This window comes from Crotalus tigris, unplaced genomic scaffold (assembly GCF_016545835.1).
Source record: "Crotalus tigris isolate CLP2741 ecotype Arizona unplaced genomic scaffold, ASM1654583v1 scf7180000019120.420415, whole genome shotgun sequence".
Lineage (NCBI taxonomy): Eukaryota > Metazoa > Chordata > Lepidosauria > Squamata > Viperidae > Crotalus > Crotalus tigris.
In genome coordinates this window covers 15218-38117 of record NW_024097386.1, presented here as the reverse complement: position 1 = coordinate 38117, position 22900 = coordinate 15218, and the positions used below count along the sequence as shown (strand labels likewise).

At 35.8% G+C, this 22900-nt stretch overlaps 1 protein-coding gene across 5 annotated transcripts in view; it reads right to left on the bottom strand.

The window, feature by feature from the left end:
* Positions 1–22900, bottom strand: part of ILDR2 (immunoglobulin like domain containing receptor 2) — a 68642-nt gene that overhangs the window by 43020 nt on the left and 2722 nt on the right. For 3 of the 5 annotated variants that reach the window (XM_039359761.1, XM_039359757.1, XM_039359758.1), the window contains exons 2-3: positions 8521–8853; positions 4494–4613 (exon numbers count right to left, since the gene is read on the bottom strand). In XM_039359761.1, coding sequence (XP_039215695.1) covers positions 4494–4613; positions 8521–8830 — 430 coding nt within the window. In that variant the 5' untranslated portion in view covers positions 8831–8853. Of the gene's footprint in view, positions 1–4493; positions 4614–8520; positions 8854–16301; positions 16680–22900 lie in introns of those variants that run through there. The other 2 variants (XM_039359759.1, XM_039359760.1) reach the window with 2 other exon arrangements.

Genomic DNA, 22900 nt, shown 5'->3' with positions numbered 1-22900 from the left:
GGACTGAATCCCAAACATCAGCATTCCATGCATTTCAAAGATAACATCTGTTTTAGTTACAGTAAAGCAGCTACTGGAAGCCTTTAACAAAATAATATAAAATCAGAATAATTTATTTAGATTGTCATCGTTTAAGTAACCTACTCATGAAGGGTTTTCTGTCTTCTATTTTATATTGTATTGTATAATATGTATTTTTTCTCCTGAATATTTAAAACTGACAGTATTTAAAATACATTTCTAGTATGTATACATATGTATACAGAACTCATAGTTAATTATTACATTAATCCAGGGGTGTCAAACTGCTGACCGATGGGCCGGATGCATCATAGCGAAACTGCGCCCATCCCATTGCTAGCAATGGCAAAAAAGTCATGATACATTGCAACACATCACATGACGTTGCGAGTTTGATACCCCTGCATTAATCCATTCTAAAATCTGCCAATAGAAGTATCTCTAATTTCTTGCTATGGATGAAAGAGATTATATCTCCCTCAATTCACCAAACCACATACATTCTGCAAAGGTAAAACTTGTTTACCTTTTAAACATCATGCCAGGTACTATAAGAGAAAAAAATAAGTTTTCTATCTATTTTACTGACTCTACTATGGATCTTACAGTTCAGAAATCATGTTGTTTCGCTATCTTAGTTAGTAACTGGAATAGTATTAAATACAATATAAGCAACTGAAACTTTCAGAGCAATAAATTATAAAAATTAATCAATACTCCACTATCAATACTAAGGCAAATTCAAAGAACATTTCTCCAGGTGAGGCATTAGCTGCAATGAAATTACATTATTTTAGCACTCAAAAAGCTGCAATTTAAGGATAATAGTAATAGGAGGTTTCTACACTTATTCCCAAGCAGCAAATGTATACTGCATTGCAATAGGTGGCTAAATGGACAACTGTTTAAATCATATCATCTACTGTCCTAGAATTCCTCTGAATATTACTTTATAAATTGTATTACAACAATTTTTAATTTCAGCTGTAAATCATTTACGTGATGCAGCCTTTTAATTCAAAAGCATTTAGTAACAAATACTACATTTATATATCTCTTATTGAATTTTTCTATGAAGATCATATATATTAAAATATTCTTTTTTAAATCAGAAATTGTTAGTGTGTTGGCAACAGAAAGATTACTTATAGATAGTCCTTGACTTACAACAGTTCATTTAGTGATCATTCAAAATTACAACAGCACTGCAAAAAGCAACTTATGACCATTTATCACACTAATGACTGTTGCAGCATCTCCAATGTCACATGATAAAAATTCAGATGCTTGGCATCAGACTGATATTTATGACAATTGCAAGGTCCAGCAGTCATGTGATCAACCTTTGTGACCATCAGTCAAGCAAAATCAATGGGGAAGCCAGATTCACTTAATAACCATGTGACTAACGTAAAACTTCAGTGATTCACTTAACAATTATGGCAAGCAAGGTTGTAAAATGGGACAAAATTAATTTCATAAATGTCTCATTAATCAAAAAAGATTTTGGGCTCAATTGTAGTCATAAGTCAAGAACTGCATTTGACATCGTGTCTCACTGAGCAATCATAGTATGACACAACTTTAAATCTTTAAAAAAAACTAAGCATGTGGCACAGTTTCTCAAAAAACCAAATACCAATATTCATAGATCTTCAAATTATGAACACAACATTTATACCCATTTAAGAAAAGGTTCATCTTCCAATAATCTTTTTTCTATTCAAATAAATGTTTTGCCTTATTCTGCAAGAACCAAACTGAAACATTTGCATGAGGGACTTTTACTTTTTTGACTTCTACATTTGTAAAAATATGAAAGCTCATGGAAGTGCAAATGATCATTTAAAAATACTTATTTTACCAATATAAGCTAGACAATACAGAATAACAGAGTTGGAAGGGAACTTGGAGGTCTTCTAATCCAAACCCCTGCTCAAGCAGGAAATCCTATACCATTTCAGACAAATGGTTGTTCAATCTCTTCTTTAAAACTTTCACTATTGGAGCACCCACAACCTCTGGAGGCAAGTCATTCCACTGATTAAAAATGCTAAGTACTTGAAAATATTGCTATATGATCTACTATATGCTGTAAAACTTGTCATGGCTTTTAATTGAGCAAAACACTGCATCATAGGGCAACATTTTTGAACCAAGGAATGTATCCAAAATCTAAAAATCCATGGAGGAATGAGATTTGGGGAAGTTGTGGTTGCTTGAGGACTACTGCTATGCTGCCAGGCTTGACTGCAATTCCACAACTGTAATTTATTTATAATCTTTCTTTTCATATTGACTGTTTTTATTTATTTGGTTTTACTATTTGCAAAACATGTAGTGTTTGTTACCAGCTAACTCTATTTAAAAAAGAAATTTTTGGAAGTTCAGCAAAAACATATTGGTTATTTTTTTCATGAGCTATGGAAAGGATGGAAGGATTCCGACCAAAAAATCTGCTTCTGTCATGAGGAGAAAAGCATTTTTCAATCCTGTGGAAGGAAAGCCTTGCGGTGACCAGTAGGAGCTAAAGAACATTGCACCACACCTGGGCTCCAATTATAAAAGGAAAAGCTGTGAGGTCCAGAGTGTGAGTGTGTAAGTGCATTTGGAGAAACATTTATTTTGTGTGGGAAGAGAAAGAATGAATTTTAGCTGAGGGAGTGGAGTCATCAGCTCCAATGGGGTAACTGATGATAGGAGGAGCAAGCTTTGGACTTCAGAAACCAGCAGCAGACAAGTTGAAAGGAGAAGCACAGCCCAGAAGCTTCACTGCTCCAGCAGAAATGCTGTGAAAAGCTTTAGCCAGCTGGTAAAGTGCCTTCTTTTTCTCATTGCCAGCATAGACTGAGAAACTGCCAAGTCAACCTTTCAGCAACCTTGTGCAGCTGACAGCACAAGTAGCCAAACTGAAGGTGGTTAAATGGTGGCTGGAGATTTTGACTTAAGCTCAAGCAATAAAAGACAATAGAATTGTTATAAGATGTTTAGGAGTAAGTTATAGACAATATAAATATAGGATAATATATCAAAGATCAGTCAAATATGTCAAGGTAGAAATTAGGAAAATAAGTTTGTTAAATTTTATATAATAAAACCTATTTGTTGCTCTATATTCCATTTCTCAAAAGAATTTGTTTAGAATAGAATAGAATAGAATAGAATAGAATAGAATAGAATAGAATAGAATAGAATAGAATAGAATAGAATAGAATAGAATAGAACAGAACCTTAGAGGTGTTCTAGTCCAGCCCCCTGCTCAAGCAGGAGAACCTATAACATTTCAACAGGTGACTGTCTAGTCTCTTCTTAAAAATCTCCAGTGATGGAGCGCCCACGATTTCTGGAGGCAAGCTGTTCCACTGGTTAATTGTCCTCACTGTCAGGAAGTTTCTCCTTAATTCACGGTTGCTTCTCTCTCTGATCAGTTTCCAACCATTGTTTCTCGTCCTTCCCTCTGGTGCTCTGGTGAATAACATGACCCCCTCTTCTTTGTGGCAGAGTAATGGGCAGAAACAGTAGCTGGCCTGTAAAATCTGCCAATCTGCATTCAGGAACAAATCAAGCACCATCACACTTGAATACACATATTTCACACAGTATCATCTGGTCTCTAGATGCTTTCTGGTTCAATTCTAGTGTTAAGCTATGAACCCTGCTGCCTTTAGGGCTGCTGTGTGCTTTTAGCTTGCCAACAGAGCGGGGAGGGACACAGGGAGAAATTTGGATTCATAGGTGTTCTTATCATCGTGAGAAAGCGGGAACTGTGGAAAAGTTGTTTTGGCAAACCAAAGTTTCTTCTCATAACAATTACTGGGAGATGTATTGGACAATATGACCTGAACTGTCTTAGAGGAGAGAAGATTCATTCTTTTAATTACTTTCTTCCCGCCTTTTCTTCAGAGCTAGCTTTCACTTTGATCCTACCAAAGTGATTATGCTCAATAAAAATTACATTAGAGGACTTAATGGCTCTGGTGTTTTTCTTAGCTGGGCTTTTCAGCTGGAGGTTGACATCTAGCTTGAAAAATACGACAATTAGATACTGTGCCAATCCATTTATACTGTCACCAAATTTTCAGATTTATTTTGGCCTGATTGGAAGATTTTTCTTACTGTTATCTTTGAAAACAATGATTCAAGCATTTTGAGGCCATATAAAATATGCTATATTTTAAATTTTGTATCTGAACATTAAAATATACATTTCCTCTGGCATTCTTTTAATTTGATCATTTAGTGTTTATTCTTTTAAAAAATCGACACTTATGTGCCAGTTATTACACTACAGTACTGTTAAATTAGTGCAAAGTGACTGTGAAACAGTATTGCTGGCCTCATCTTACATCAAAAAGCAATGCAAAGTGCAGAACCCATGAATGATACTCAGCATATTTACAAGAATTGTTTTTCTTAATATTTATGGAATAAATACACATTTACATAAGCTATAAGTAGGGGAAAAAACTCACCCAAAACAAGTAGCTCCACTGATTCCTCATTCTTGCCTTCTACATCATCAGGTGTGATGACGAGACAGTAATACAATCCACTGTCTCCCCACATCAATTTTCCAATATGGAGGTCTGCATCTAACAGAAAATATAAAACAAGCAGGAATCAGAGAGACAGGGAGACCTAAAATCTAGATTTTATTAACAATATTATTTTTTCTTATCTGGAATAATGAAATTTAATTCATTAAAAATACTACATGAAAAATCAAGAACTCTTCAGAGAACAAAAGAATTAAGTTTTTTGAAATGGGCATTGTCACACAATTTTTTTTAACTGTTTTACTTCACAAGAACCTTTAGGCCAGGGTGTCAAACTCGCAATGTCACGTGACATGTCGTGATGTATCACAACTTTTTTTCCATTACCAGCAATGGGGTGGGCACAGTTTTGCCATGATGCATCCAGCCCGACAGTTTGACACCTCTGCTTAGACTGATATCATTATTGAATAGTCATTTCAAATTGTTGACAACCATTTTAGCAAGAAATTATTAATGAGGATCAATGTGGGGTTTTACCTAACAGAAAAAGTAAATGACATTGTCAGAAATGTTTTGAAGATATTGGAATATTTGAAGCAATATAATGAAAAACAAGCAACATTGATTTTCTTATATACAGAGAAGGCCCTTGACAATTTGAGTTGGGCTTTCTTATTCAAGATTTTGGAAGATAATGAATTTTGGAGAGAACTTTATAAAATAAGATCAATCAATTTCTTTTGTATGAGGAGGTCCATTGTAACTTCAAACAGTTACTAAGCAACCAATCACTAACTGAGGACTACCATGCAGAAAAAATAGCTTGTACCCACTGAGTAAGAAGTAATTGATAATTGTACTTATAACTGTTAATACTTTGTATCTTTTTTCTTTTCTATTTTTCTTTTACCTTTTATCCCTTTCTCATGCTATTAGCTTTGTCTTTGATTTCTTACACTGTGTTAAGAGACAAGAATCATTTAGTAGATGTAATTCAGTGGCCATATTTACAGCTACTGTATGACATTTGTTAACAACATTCTCTGTACCCGTAGCATTTTCAGCTTCTGAGACATCAAAACTAAGACTACAATTGAGCCCAGAATTTATGTTGCTAAGTGAGAAATTTATTAAGTGAGTTTTGCCCCATTTTACAACTTTTCTTGACCCATTTGTTAAGTGAATCACTGCAATTAAATTATTAACACAGTTGTTAAATGAATCTGGCTTCCCCATTGACTTTGCTTGTCAGAAGATCGCAACATATGGTCACATGAGCCCGGACACTGCAACTGTCATAAATATGAAGCAGTTGTCAAGCATTTGAATGTAAATCATGTGATCATGAGGATGCTACAATGGTCATAAGTGTTAAAAATAGTTATAAGTCACTTTTTTTAGTGCCACTGTAACTTTGAACACTAAACGAACTGTTGTAAGTCAAGGACTACATGTATAAAAAGAAATCTTGTGAATTTCAGATCAAAATGAGAGATTGCAGGGGAAAATAAGAAATAATTTTCCAATGGAAATTTGAATTAGACGATCAAGATCTGATGCTTTTCAATACTGTGTTGAAAAAAAATGTTATTCAAAGTGATTACAGGCTCATCCAGTGGAGGTCTGCTAAATATTACAAGACTAGAATTTTCCAACCCTAAATCTCACACTGAAAATAATTTCACAGTCAGAACAGCCTGTTTCAGGGTGGGACACTTTTGATAAGATTGGAACAGCTTGTTTCAATATAGAAATACTTTGCTGAGATTAAATGAAACATTTCCTGAGAGAGAGTCTCTCTCCTCTCCCTCTACGTGTGTGTGTGTGTGTGTGTGTGTGTGTGTGTGTGTGTGTGTACTTGTGTGTCTTTGCAGGGTGAAGACATTTCAACTTTTAACACACAAAGGGTTGTGCTATAAAACATGAAATTACAGAATAAGAGCATTACTGTACTATTATCAGATCAGGAAACAAAGTGACTCAATTTAAAACATTTTATAAACCTAAGAAAGGACAATTATTGGCAACAATCATACCTCTTCAGAAAGCATTCAATGCCTGAGCAGTACCCAAACAAGCTGATTTCTTTCAGCATGCATAATGAAATCTTATACTGTAGTGTAGGATCTCCTCTGAAAATTTTAATGCAAGGAAGGACAGAATGAAGGGAAGTGTGTTTTCACTTTCATTTCCAAACCATTTAGAAATTTAAAGGAGAAAATCAGCAAAATCAATCAGGCCTAATAACAAAAAGGAAGCCAATAAATATTTAAGAATTATAAGAATGACTCTATCTAGATAAATTACACAAAATAGTGACTGAATTCTGCATGAGATGATGCTTTAAAGCAGTGATCCTCAACCTTTCTAATGCTGTGACCCCATAATACAGTTCCCCATGTTGTGGTGACCCCCAAGTGGGTATGGCCACCAATAAGAGGGAGTAGGATAGCTAGGGAAAAGGGAAAAAAATGGCAGACAGCATGGTTTGGCGACCCCCGTGAAATGGTCATTCGACCCCAAATGGGGTCCCGACCCACAGGTTGAGAACCACTGCTTTAAAGTTTAAACCACTTCCAAGACTATATAATTCCTATATAGCCAAAATTTATTAAAGGATGCCTATGGCAAAGTAATCCTTATCGTTCCCGGGAAAAGTTAAAGATAACAAGTATTTGGAACAACATAATCTCTTATGATAAATAACCCTCAAACTGCTCACTAGTTTATTGAAGGGAAAACTGAACTCTGATTTCTCACTTCAACAAATTGATCCTATTGTCTATCATTTATCTGCATTCATCCCATACAGATGCAATATGACTTAATTGTTTTTATTAAATAGATTCCGCAAACATTTGCAAATGTATTGCTTATTTGGAATGTCTTTAAAATTTATTGTATATATTACTGCTTTTACAACTCATGAAGAAGGAACCAAAAGTTAAACAAGAAAATCTGAAAAAAAATTAAAGAGCTTGTGGACACAAATGCAAGATATTCTATACCAGATTTATGTAAATCTTTGATGAGTGGTATATAGGAAATTATTTCCCCATAAGTACTTGAAACAAGAATCCAAGATATTGAGAATAAAGTTAGTGAGAATAAAATTGCAATAACATAAAATTATCTATATTAATAAGAATGTTCAGAGTAAAGTATACAATAATATAGACTCAATGAAACAACTTTTCATTTTTTTTTATTCTCAACTGCATGATACCAGATCAATTGTAATCAGGAAAGAAATTAGCTATTTTTATATAATTCTTCTCAATTATAATACCCACAATTCTGTCATGCTGTCCCCAAAGATTTGCTTAGTGTCTACTGTGTTTCCTTTTTATGAGTAAAATATCTTTTTTCATTTTATCATGTTTTTAAGAATTATTTACTTTTGATAATTGTTTCTACATGTCTTAGAATGTAATTATATTGCTATCATTTGCAACTGCCCTATTCATTTTAATGTTTTTTAAAATGTGTAGATACCTTTAAATGTGAACCTTACAGGGCATTAAGAAGAGTGCTATTAAATATTTATAATAAACTATAATTAAAACAGCATATTAAGCTCTAAAAATAAAATATATTTGTTATTATTTATTATTATTTATTCATTTGTATCTGCCTTTATTATTTTTTACAAATAATACAAGGGGGTGAACATATCCAACACATCTTTCTCCACCTGTTTTCCTCACAACAAGATGGATTGGACTGAGAGAGAGTGACTGCCCAGTCACCCAGTTTGTTTTCATGGCTAAAGCAGGACTCGAACTCATGAGCTTCTGCTTTCTAGTCTGTGCCTTAACTAGCTCTCATTTCATAAGCTACTGATTTCGTATGCTACTGATTTTATATGCAATTATTCATAATATACTGTACTATTGTACTATTCATAACATAATATACTATTACCTCGTTTTATATGCTACTATTCATAATAGCCAAAGAAAACTTCAGTCATAATAAAATGATAAGCAGGTTAAATTACCATGGAGAATGGAGATTTCTCTTCCTTTGTAGAACTCTCCAGTCGTGACCACCGAGCCCTGTTTGGATGCCACAATGCGGACTGTTCTCCTGCTATCCACACAGTCCAAGTACGGATCCCACTCCAAGTTCCTCTTGTTTATTGCCTGGATCCCTGCAGAGACAACTCCCAGAGCTTCTCCCATGCGATCTTGGCAGTAAGATTTAAATTTCCATTGCACCACGGCTGGTTGTGTGGAAGAAGTTGAAAAGCGGCATCGAAGCACAATTGGTTGAAAGAGCATTGCTACCTGTTTCTTGTCAGGCACCATAACATGCACTGCTTCAGTCACAGCTACAAAGCAAAACCATAAAGGTTACCAACTTGTAAGGTATAAATCATCTATTCAGTATGCCCATTCCCAAATGATAAATTGGCTACTTTCTAAGACTAATCATCTAGTTATGATATTAGAAGAAACTGTGCCAAAAGAACATGGATAGCAAAATAACAGAAAATGTTAATGCTAGAAAATGATAAGTTGCTGTTTTATCAACCATAAATAACAGTGACTTATCAAGTCATATCTATGAATTAGATTTTCAATTAACCATGACTTAACATTTAATTTGAAGCAAAATGTGGCTAATCTTAATTCTGAGTTACTTCAAACAAATCATCTTCAAATCATGAGTTGTAGCTGAATTACTTTTAAAAACTAAATTTCATACATTATGCGAGCTTAGTTTACCCATGCATTATAATGTCATTACATAGTGCACTGCTTAAGCATCATGCATTTTTCTCCCTGTGATTAAAGAAAAAACAGACAACATATGCTATATGTTATTGGTCATAGGTGAACAAAAAATAATATAAGAAAAGAAAAATTGGAAAAAAATTAAGCTTCATTAATTTTAAGCTACTTATCAACAATTGGTAGTCACAATGGCTAAATGTTATTTCAAATATTGAAGGCATAATGTTGGCCAGTTCCATAAAATATGAACAGGTGACACTTCTTGGCAACTATGTTGATATATTATTTTTTAATTTCCTGTAGCCATCTATTTAATCACTAACTCAATATCACAGTATTAAACGATGTTTGTATTACAAAACTCAAATTTCAAGCATTTATTTTCAGCTTTACATACATTTTATTTATTTCCAATCTTTCCTTTTCAAACTAATAAAGAAACCTTATAAGAAATATACAGATCACAGCATGGCATGGTATTAGTCACCGAAAGGGGAGGAGACATTTGAAAGATGCCATAGGCAGGTCGATAGAAAATCTGTCTTCCCATTGTGCTAAGATTCAAATAAACATTTGAAATAATACCAGGAAAATTTAGAAATTCAACTAAAAAGAAAGATACCAGCGTCAAGAGAATTCAAAATATGTCTCATTAGCACTTAAAAATAAATAGGTAACCTACATATATTGCAATTTGACTGAAATGAACTGCTGTTGTCAGTATTGCAATAAAAGCAAGGCCAAACAATTTTGGCTTACTCTAAGACATCTTGAATATTTTATAGGAAAAAAAATAAAAGTCATGTTAATAAATAAAATTCTGTTTGCAATCAAGAATATGTGGCTTATTTTACAGGAGATTTACACATAGTTATGGTCAGTGCTTTTTTTGTAAAAAAAAAAAAAAAAAGAGTGCCGGAATTCACACACGTCATACAACCCGCCTTGCCTACCCTACAAGGTTCCATCCGAAAAAGGTGCCGGAACTCCGTTCTGGGCATTCTATGACAAAAAAAGCCCTGGTTATGGTACTGTTCTTATTTCACATCTCTCTAAAGAACTGAGTCTTTTAATTGCAGAATTTCCTGAGGTGGCTAATACTTTACATAAAAAGATGAAAAAAAGCCTCAAAATGCAAAAAGTAAATAATCACAATTGAAAGAAACCGCAGTAGTGTTATCAAAAAAAGAACATGCGAGGTAGCAAACAGCTGCATCACACCGAAACTGGCCATTTGCCGCCTCCTGCCCAATGCCACTGCCATGAGGCTGTGGAACAAGTTGGGCAGCGGTAAGAAACCAGTATACCAGTTCCTTATCTCTGCCTGGCTTGTTCCGCAGCCTTATGGCAGTAGCATTGGGTGCAATGCACGAGGTGGCAAATGGCCGCAGCGGAGGCAAACAGCCACATTGCGATGAAACCGGCCATTTGCCGCCTTCTGCCCAGTGCCATGAAGTGCTCCTCTGGCTTCTGGGAATTGTGCTGGCGTCCTTTGTGCCAGGTATCCTTTGCAGTGACTTTCTGGAAAGATTTGCAACGGGGATGGGTGCGACGCGTGAGGCGGCAAGTGGCCGCAGTCAGAGGCAAACAGCCCTGTCACGCTGAAACCGGCCATTTGTCGCTTCCTATCCAGTGCCGCTGTCATGAGGCTGCGGAACAAGCCAGGCTTGTTCCACAGCCTCATGGCAGCTGCATTGGGTGTGACGCGCGAGGTGGCAAACAGCCACGTTGCGCCGAAACCAAGGGGCCAGCAGGCTGTGGCTGTTGATGGACACAATTGGCCCCCATGCACTCGCTGTCTGCAGAGGCTGATGGTGTCAGGCAGCAGCTGCCCCAATCCCTGCCTCGCCTTGCCTTGCCTTGTGGCAATGGCACCCATGCCCTGCCCCCTGATTCCTCACCCCACAGGACGAGCCTCCTGCCCACCATCCCATCTCCCTCAACCCTGCCTAGCCCCACAGGCATCCTTCCCCACAAGCAATATTGAGGTGGCCATGCCCACCACAGCCATGCCCACCCAGTCCGCAGTGACCACCACAGCCACACCCACCCAATGACCACACCCACCCAATGGCCACAGCCACCCAAGGGCCACAGCCACCTGGCTCCCGACGATACATAAGTAGGTTTTGGGTTGCAGTTTGGGCACTCAGTCTCTAAAAGGTTCGCCATCACTGGCCTAAAGGAATTTTATTTTATGGGAATTTTAGATAAGATTTCATTTATATTTTTTAAAAAATCTTGATTCTACAGTCATGATTCACCATAAGAGAACAATTCTCAAAAATGAAGAGACTAGAAAGAAAGAAACTGAAATTAAAACTCAATAGAGCAAAATCTCTCCACAGAGATTATTTAAAACCACACTAATGAGACTCAACTGAATTATTAAAAAGTGATCCAAGTTCAAGAATAGACCAGCAGCTTTCTCTAATGCTGTCTAAAAAACTATAAAAGTTAAATTTCTTTCAGGTGACTGAAAGCCTGAACTAATAAGAGGCATAAGCAAATGCACAAAAAATGTAAGGTAACAATAAGAAATAAAAACAAAAATTTGAGAAACATTATGACAAAAAAAACTTTAAGAGAATTAATAAGTGCAGTTTTAAATATATTCTAAGCAGGTAACTGCCCAACGAATCAACTTAAAACAACAATTTATTAGAAATTAAATGAAGTCTTTTTATTTCTTACGGAGATATAGGATACATTCCCAAACCATTACTAATTTTTTCTGGGACGAATCAACATATTTAAAGCAGGCTGAGATAATAAGTATATTCTGCGATAGCATAAGAAACCACGTAATAATTAATCATTTAACCACAATGGCAACTATCTTCTTTAAAGAACTGAACAGAGTTTTTCATCTCTGAACATAAATATGTAACTTATTCTTTGACTACTACATGGACAGAGGTGATTCTGTTGAAATTGTACTCTTGGACTTTCAAAGAGTTTCTGACTAAGTTCTTCATCAAAAACTCTGAGTAATCTTAGCCATCATGGGATAACAGGATCTGTCCTTTCATGAACTGTTAATTGGTTAAAAAAAAGCAAAGAGAAGAAAAAATAGGCAATTTTCTCAAAAGAAAGAAATGAAGAAATGAAATGAAATGAAATGAAGAAGCATTTATGTTGGGGCTAATTCTTTTTCATTTGTTTAGGAATTAGGAGTGAATTAGAAAGAAGAAGTGAAGCTAGTCAAGTTTGCAGTTAATACCAGATCATATAGTGATGAAAAACAAACACTGTGAAATGTTTTAAGCTGGGTAAATGGTCACCCAAGTGGCAAATGATTATCAATTTAAATAAATACAAAATGATACACAAGGAAGATGGAAAAGAAACAAACATCACATATACCAGATGGTCCGTGGACCAGTACCCATCTGTGGCATGCCAACAACTGGGCCGCACAAACAAGCAAAGCCGCATCCGTGGGATGCAGGCAACGAAAAACCTCTCTCCACAAAACCAGTCCCTGGTTGCCAAAAGCTTGGAGACCTCTGTTCTAAGCTGTCTATAACTAACAGGAAATAGACCTTAATGTCATAGTGGTCTAGGATGTCAACTCATCCGGAACTGTGAGAAAAGGCAAATCCATGCTATGGAATCATTAGGAATGAGACTGGAAATGAAATTGTCAGCATTATAATGTGTTTTTATTAAATCTATATTCATTTATATTTCCAGTACTGTGTTCAGTTCTAGTCCTTACATTTGAAAAGGGATATAGAAGAGCTAGGAAAATGGAAACTAAAGTCATCAAGGGCTCTAATAAGAAAAGACTTGAATATCTGGCACTATTTAGCACCAAAAAAGCACAAATGATCAGAGGTGATATAATTGAATTATACAAAATTGTGCATGGAGAAACTGAACTGGGATAATTTTCTCTTCTCTCAAATGACTAATACTAGCATTCCTCCCAAAGGTGCTTTTTTTCAGGAGGCAAATGGACTTTCTTTCTTTTTCTTTGAAGACATTTCACTTCTCATCCGAGAAGCTTCTTCAGCTCTGACCAGATGGTGGGGAGTTGAAGAACATGGTCAGAGCTGAAGAAGCTTCTCGGATGAGAAGCAAAATGTCTTCAAACAAAAACAAGAAAGTCCAGTTGTCTCCTGAATTAAAAAACACCTTTGGAACAACCATACCTGGATGACTGAAAATCTCCATACACACTAGCATTCCTTCAATGAAGGTGATTGAAAGGAGGTTTAAAATAGGTTTAAAATAGAAAAAACTAATTGTTTACTAAGATTATAACTACCCTGTGGAATCTTATGATTAACAACCCTCTCTTGAAGAACATCCAGAAACTACAGTTTATTCAGAATATGGCAACACAAGAAGTTATGACCATGCTTTAGTGCACCCATGTCACACTATTATTGCATGAATTGTACTGGCTGACACTGGGCTTCCAAGTACAATTAAAGTTGATGGTAGTTGTCTATGAAGTTCTTCATAGCATACTGTATGGTTATTTGTGGAATCATAGGTCTCAGTTGTTTCTACCTCCCATATACAACCTGGCATGGCTAACATGTATCAAGTCCCATCAATTAAATAATGCCTTCTCTGTCATAAACCCTTCCCTGCGGAACAATTCCCCCACCCGCAAATAAAATTAGTTATCCCCATCTTGCCAGCCCTTAAGAACACCCTGAAGACATATTTCTTCTCTCAGGAGCTAGTCCAAGAAATCAGATGAATGTGCTGTGTATGAGTCCTTTGTCTGGTCCTCTACCACAGTATGTTTCACCTTATTACGTTTTATTATTTTACCATTTTGTTTTAGGATTCTTTTAACCCTTAAGTTTTGTTAATTACCCATAGTCAGTTGGCAGAATCATTGTATAGAATGAGATGGGCAGCATATAAATTAAATAAACAAAGAAGGACCATATGAGGAAATAAATGAATGAATGAATAAATGACAGACCTCTACTAGACCTAACTACCAATCCTATTTTTTTATTTATTCAAAGATACTAGCAATAGTAATCTTTTCAGATTATTTTTATCCTAAAATTCCTTGGTTCATGTATGTTCTTGTACCCTATATATAGTTCCATAAACCCAAACCCATTTATGTAACTTCAATATTGCAGTACTGGCATCTTCCTAGGATCCTCTCTAGCTATACTTATTTCCCAAATAATATTTTTCCTCCACTCCTAGTAGAAATGACTAGATGACATTCTATTCATTGAAGTGTCAATCTTACAGGGAACCTGAAGATTTCTTTTCCCCTTCTTTAGACACAGAATTAACCCAAGGATCTTCAGGCATCATTTTTATATAGGTATGATTTCTGAAAGCAATTCTGTTACATTTTATACTTCGCTGTATAAAATTAATGAGATTATTTTACATATAGTAAAAATCATTCTACGTTGCTATGTATATAATTCTATACAGTAACACAGATTTGATAAAAGCAAAGCTAGATGGCATGTTTTTTGAGAAAGTTCTGAGGAGTAATAAGGAAAATAGCAGTTTTATAAGATATAATGGAGTATAGTATTTCAAACAATCAGAACAGTCAGAATCAACCAATAAAGGCATAGTATCCAATGCTAGAGTATCTTAATCTCCTTTTGTTAAGGATTACCCTCATGCACTTTATATGACCCGTCGTGTTTTTTTTTTTTAAATTCCAAGCCATTGCAGTTAGTAGACAGTAAAGTTGGATAGATACCTCCTTGAGAACAAATGGAGGCAGAAAAACACCAGGGTGCCATCATTATGCCTATGCCAGCAACTGGGTATTTCATGATCCCTGCCTCTAATAATCTCTTCACATTGTATACACTAACACCAAGAATTAGTTTGTACTGCACAGAGCTACCTAGAATGCCTCAAGTAAGCTATCATTTGTTTGCCTTAATGTAACACTCCTTAACCCCTCTAAATTAAGCCACTGTTGTGTTAGAAAACACAAGTACCGGGCTTCCTTGCTCCCATCAGTACACTACAGTTTCAGCAATCTGGAAACAGAATGGCTCAATGACTGAGCATAGTGGATTTGGGAGACAAAGTGAACACTGGCTTTAAAAGCAAGAACAACTATTTGTAGAAGTTCCATAAAACAGAAGGAAATATAGATAACCTGGATCTTCAGGGTATCAGACAACTTTGATAGATAGAAAGAAACAACAAACTTTCTTATGCTGGCAAGCTGTAGCCCAGATAGGGAATGAGAATTACAATGGGTGGTAAATTTTCTGAAAGCTTATTAATCCCCTCCAGTTTTCCAGCTCTTAGATAATTGCAGACTAAAGCAAGAATTGGAAGGCTGATTGGTTGATATTATTTGGAATGTTTACTCATTCCCATCCATATCAAGACATGCTAGATTATAGAAGTGATTTTTTACAGGATGGTTTAAAAATGATTTCCTCCTTATTGTAGATTTATGATCTGTAGATTCTTCAGTGTTTATAAAGGAATTGAGAATATTAATTTGTATTAGTGGTGCATGGACAAAAGGGGTAATAATGACTGCTTTTCTAATCAAGACATTTGTGTGGGAAACTGTTTCTGTCTTGGATCTCAAAGAATCTTCAGCCTGCCCTTGCCATACTAACTCTGCATATTTTCTGTGGATTTACAAAATATATTTCTTTGCATGGAATCAAGTACAAAGAAATTCCAGAGATGGCACCCTTAGGAAAATAAAAATATTCCTGTAATCTATGCTTTTCATCTCACTAAATATTGTGGCAATTTATTTCCAGATTAAGTCTCACTGAATCAAATCAAGAGGGGGAAGTTCATGAAAGGAAAAAAAAATCTCTTAAACAGTTATGTGATGAAGAGACATGTATATTATTGATATATGGAACAAGACTGCATGTCCAATACACTTGTTTTCTATTTGCTCAGCATTTTGCTCTGTGTGCCTCTCATTGTTTGAACCTTTATATAATATCAAGGAAACAGCGTGCCTGCAAAGAAATCCAAAAATCTTCGTTCGCAATCCAAAAAGTTCTTAATCCACAATGAAACTGAAAGGAGAAAAAAAAAATCTTACCTGTCATCCACAGGAAAGTGGTCCAGCCCAGTAAGACCCTATCCATCTTGTAGTCTGTCCAGGCAGAAGAAGAGCAGGGAAGGAAGCAGAGCCAGAAAGTAAATAAAACTCCTTGTTTTGAATACTGTGAAGTGGCTCGTAGAAGAGTTCTTTCCGTTATCTGCAGGTCTTCCACCACACAACTCAGTGTGTGAATAGACAGAGTTCTGAATGGGAGCTACCATTCTGCTAGGGGGAAATAAAAGCATGCAATGCTCTATTCTAATAATTCTATTCTCTCTTGCTTTATTTACAAATCTTGGGCAGGGGAGAAAATCACTGTTAGCCAGCTGCTTTATTCGAACCAAATTCAGATTAAAAATAAGCTTAAACTTTATCATGTTTTAAAGTATCACCTCCCCTGACATCGTTCTTAGATTACAAGAGTTTCTAAATCACATGGCAGTCCATTGAAATTGTCCAGGAACAGAGAGATTCTTCGGGTCAAACAGCCTGCCTAAAAAGACCAACCTAAAAAGACCAGCCGTATCTAAAAAGGTGGGGTGAAAATTAAAAGAAGAGACTAAAGTTTATATAAAGTTGCATGGTTTTCATGTGGTAATTTTACAATACTATAGAAAAACTGAAAAAGGAGGATTTATCTACATTTATCTCTGTATTTGCACAAATTAGAGAGAGGGAAGAAGTAAGCGAAGAAAATTCTGCGATCATTTCCCTCCAAGTGATTTATAATGTCTTTATAGCATCTTCCAGCCATTGCTGAAGTGTTGTAAAGGCTGTCCTTGATACTATTATTTTGGCACAACACTAATTGAATTACTGTAGAAAACACTATAGGTTGCTAGTGGAGATACCATTTGTAACAGGTAATTGCAATTATCAAGCATAACCTGTTAAAACTCTATAGATTATTGTGCTGTTCATGTTCTAGTCCAGGGGTCTTCAAACATGGTCCTTTTATGATTTGTGAACTTCAACTCCCAGAATTCCTCAGCCAGCGTACCAAGTTTGAAGACCCCTGTTCTAGTCTTATTCCATTAAATCTCCTTCAAGTTGTAATGTACCGCAAAGTAGTTGATATGTTATTAAAATGATTTTCCTATATATTTGATACATTTAGTAAGAATAATAGATGTGGGATAATACTGTGCATATTATTCTATATGCTGTAATTTCCAAACATTTAAAAATGTCTTTTAATATGGAATTTTCTCTTTTCGTCCCCAATCAAAACTCACTGGCTAATGTCCCCTGCTGGAAGAACAAGCATCAACTCATGAAGCACCAACAGCTGAAACAAATGTACCTATAAAACAAATACATCTCAATTTGGAATAATGACACAGCACCCACTGGCTAACCCAATTTAATTTATTTTTATTTAAATCATTTGCATTCAAAACCCACTCCAGTAATATTGTCTACTTGACTGTTTTCTTTTCACTGGCTAAGGGATTTTCAATACATTTTAAAATGTATCTATTTATACTTCCTAATAATAAGGCTGAAATAGAAGGGACAAAGTCAAATTAAACTGTAACGGAATTTTCTCTCCCTTCCTTCCAAAAGTATTACCACCCAGTATGCTATAAGAGGTATTGCATAATTGTGTTTTTTTTAAAAAAAATATTTTGTTTAAATCAGATGTCTGCAACCTTTCTTGATTGGCGGACCGGAAGAAAAGGGAGGGTGAAGCATTTTACGCGTGCGCATGTGTGCACACACAAACGGGAACGTAAGTACACATGATGCAAATAGGGCAGTGCTAGCGCCCATGTGACACTCGCTAGCAGCACCCCATTTTCACTGTGCAGGCGCTAGTACCGCCCCCTTTTCACCGCACGGCACCCCATTTTTGGAGCAGCAGTAGCACTAGCACGAGTGGGGGTGAGTGTCCCACTGACCAGCAGGCCACGGCCCAGTAGTGGGCCCTGGCCCACAGATTGAGAACCCCTGGTTTAAATGATGTTGTTCTAAAGCAGCGGTTCTCAACCTATGGGTCGCGACCCCATTTGGGGTCGATCGACCATTTTTCGGAGGTCGCCAAGGAAGGCGATCCGCCATTTTCTCCCCTCAGGGGGCGGTGTTGCGCATGCACACCGCGCATGGGGCCGCCGCGCATGCGCAGGACCTTTGTGTGACAGGGGTCGCCGTCACACAAACGTTGAGAACCACTGTTCTAAAGAGAGGATATACATGAAATACCACGGACTACTTATACGTTCAAAGTGAAGGGAAACAATTATCTTATTTGTTCTTCAATGTTGACATCCCTGAGGAAACCTACCTTCCATGAACCATTTTTAGCAGGGGGCACCAAATCATAGAATCAGAATGAGGAAAGTGGTCATTTAGGTCATCAAGTTGAAATCCTTTTCCAAAAAAAACCTCAAATTAAAACAGCCCAGACCTATAATCGTGTTGCTACTTCTTGACTATATTCTACTCCGTCTTTCAATAAATGCTTGCACTGCTGAAGTGCTTTTACATTGGAAAGGCAGGTTTTTATATGGTTGGAATTTTTTCTACTATAATGAGTTTTTTTTTATGTCTGGACTCTAGAATGAATGTTTAGCTTCCATTTATGTAAAGTCCTTCAATTTTTAAAGAGTGCTATCATATTCCCCTTCTGTTATCCCCCCCCCCGAAACTGTTTTATTCTTTTAATAAAACTAAGGTGTTAATCCCAGGATCATCTCTGTTGCCCTTCCAGTTTTTTTCTAAAGTCTTCTTAAGATACTTATAACTCAACCCAGTAAGTCAAGATGGAATCTGACTAAAGCCGAAAAAATGGAAAACAGTTCCTGTGATTTAGAAATGTTTATTGATGCAAAAGTTTCCAACACTGCATTTGCTATTTTGCAGTAATATCACATTGCTGGCTAATAGTTTGCAATCAGTTACTATTGCACTTTTACACAATTACTATTATCCAGATGTCCTCCAAACTATATCTGAACATCTTATTTTGTTTCCAAAGTGAAGACACTTGTATATGTCTACATCAAATTATATTGTTATTTTCAAACCACTTCTCCAACTACCAAACTCATTATAAATGATATTTCTGTATTCTTATGTTAGCTACTCTATCCCATATTGTGTCATTTGCAAATAAGATAAATATCCCACACCCTCTTTACATTCAAGTCACTACTGTACTACTGTATTAAAAATATTAAATAGTAGAAGATCACAAACCATCTCAAATAGGACACCTGCTTTCATAAAACATACATTTAATTTTCAGTTCCTTTGATTCCATCCCAACTACTAGTTCAGTTCTTAACTGACTTCACATTTATTTTGGATTGAAACAGAACATTTGGGAAAAATATTTTTCTCCAAAGAACACTGTCAATATCAGTCTACCTACCGTATTATGTAAAGAAAAATACCTAATTCAGCTATCAGATATATTTTACGTTGTAGTAAAAAGGAATGACAATGATTCAATACAAGAAGATGAATTTTCTCTGAACATAACTATAAATATTTCTAAAGCAGTTTTCTTCTATTAGTAAATCAATAGTAATAGCACTAGCACTCAGATTTATATACCACCCCATAGTGTTTTACAGCACTCTCTGGGTAGTTTACAACTCAGCATATAGCCCCTAACAATCTAGGTCCACATTTTACCGACCTTGGAAAGATGAAAGGCTAACTTGAGTCCTGTCAGACTGTCAGAATTCCAGACTGTGGGCAGACTTTGCATGCAATACTGCATTCTAACCACTGCACCACCAGGGCTCAATAAGAAATAATCACACTTCTATAAAAACTGTGTATTGTATTGCACTTTCTCCAGTGTTTCTACAGGAATAAAATAGGTTAATGTAGTAATGTAGAGCAGTATCAAATAAAATATGAGATATAGCTATAATCAACAATTCATCTTCATATATGCATATTTCAGGATCAAAGTGATACAAAATGTTTGTCCTACAATTAACTATGAATCATCTGGCTTGTGCTTAAGAAATACTGAAGTATTCAGACCTTTAATTATGTTACAAAAATTTTGTACTTGGAAATTAACTGTTCCTTTATGTCTATCTACACATTTTTTCAGCGCTACTTTTACCTTGCAGCAATTTCCATAGAAACAGTGATTTCTATAGCTCTGTATCAGGCAGCCCTAAACAAATAGATGTTGCTAAATTACTTCATTGCATTCACTAAAGGCTGGCATGTCACCGAAAGTACTCCTGAAAGCATGCATTGATTTCATATTATTCAATGAGTGAATTTCTTCGTGCACTATAACCACTCCCTTCTGCTTGCATTCTATGTGGAATCTTTTTCCTCACATTACAATAAATTGGCCTGAGTTGATTTTATGCAAATGTTTTTAAAGCATACCGTATTTTCTGGCATATAAGATGACTTTCTAAAGCACGGAAATCGGTGCCAAAGTTGGGGGTCGTCTTATACGCCAAGTCGTCTTATACACCGGAAATTACGGTAGTTTCCAGCGGATAAGATGACTTTCTAGGCATGGAAATCAGCGCCAAAGTCGGGGTCGTCTTATACCCTGGGTCGCCTTATACACTGGAAAACACGGTAAATAAATTACAGTTGAAGCTCTTTAATTCATAATATATTGTTTCTGGCTAAATTCAATGAATGTATGTTCTGCAGCCTTTCATTTTAACAACAATCAGAAACATAGATGTAATCTGTACATGCTCATCATTCACATATTTTAAAGCTGTTGCCAAGTTGGTCTTCTAAGGACAATTCACTATCAGGCACTGTACAATAAAGGACAAAGCAAAAACTATTTAGAAGAGTGTCAGACAATGCATGTCTCCCCAAGATCCAGTGGTGGGATTCAGCCGGTTCGCACACTTCAGCAGAACCGGTAGCTAATTTTATGTTGCCCAGGCCCAGAATGGACTTCCAGAAGCAGCATCCACACAGAGAACCGGTTGTTCACATATTTGAATCCCACCACTGCCAAGGTCTATATTTAGTTTCCTGCTTTGAAGGTCATGAAGCTATCTATATTTACAAAGCAAAAAACTCTGTCAAATATTGTAGAAAAAGAGTTTGCTATTAGACCCTACTGTGTGCTGTCACCTGTTATCTGACTTTATTAATATCTATATGCTGCAATTCTTACACATGACATTTGATAAATAACAACAACAGAGTCCATGGCTTTGGAAAGTACAATATAATATCTTTTATAACTTGGCGCCTTTTCAAATTTGCTGCCAGCCAAGAATAATAGGGAATTGATCTGAGAAAAATCACTATTACAAGGGCATAATTGCACAATTTATACTTAATAACCAACAATCGCACAGATTAACAATGGAGACACCATATGAGTGTATTTACACGGAAAAATCAGCCAAATATGACACAATCCATGGAAAAGATATTTAGCGTATATCTGGTGCTAGACAATACTATAAAATGATGCCAGTCCTGACTTGTTAGTTTGCAGATAGCTTAGCTGATATTCCAGTAACTTTAACCTTGGTTTAATCAAAGCAAATTTAAATTTAAAGAGACATGAAAAAAAATGAAGCACCATAGACAGTATGGGAAAAGACTTCTCTTTCCCAAGCTCTGCAGTGTACCTATTTAATGCTATTGCATGCAGGTACATACACATGTTCTAATATAAAAGCATTTTCCAGCCCCTTTAATGATGTCAAGAAACTAGATTTCCAAAAACTAGAAAAAGCCTTGAAGAAACTGAGGAAAGTTCTTTTGTCACAAACCGGAAATTTCTGTGATTAACCATTGTCACAAATTTACTTTCTATAACACACTTTAACCAAGTTTAGCATGCCCTCAATGTAACCTATTATTTGAGGACAAAACAAAAAATTATAAATCACTTGAAATTAAACTATTCAAATTAATCATTTGAAAGTAATGAATTGTTGAGCATTTCAAAGAAGGTGGTTAAGTTATCCTAAGATCACAGAGAAGAAATTGCTTATACTGACTAATAGAGCAAAAGGAACAAGGGAAATGTAGGTTCTTGACTTTAGGAAAGCAATTTAATCTGTCAAAAACAAAAAGTATGGGTATTCTTTTCCAGCCATTACTTCCTCAAGGCTATTAACTACACAATAGTTTAAATCTCTTTGTTTAACTGCACAATAAAAGCTTCCAACCAGTCAAAGCACATTGGCTAAAAAATTAGTATATGACTCATTCCCAATCTCCTTTGCTCTTTTATTCCATACAACAGCTTTGTGTACTTATAGATTGTGTACTTATAGATTAGCTGGCATTCCAAAAGCAGTCTTTTTTATTGCACGATGTGGTATAGCAGAACAGGTGCCAGAGTTGTCACCCACAAATTTCTGCTCCTAGATAGATGTAACTTAGTAATAAAGGAAAATCACAATAACTCTAAAAATTCTAATAAAAGTAGATTCTTTGGAGAAAATGGTACTGAGAAATACGATTTCCCTTGAATATGAGCTGGGGGTAGGAGAGAATACTAGTATAAGTTAGTTTTTCGTGTTATTATCATTTCAAGTTAATAGTGGCTCTTTGTTCGACTGACAGTGAATCTATGAATTCAAGATTGGTGTGGAACATCTCTCCAAAAATTAATAGATCTTGCA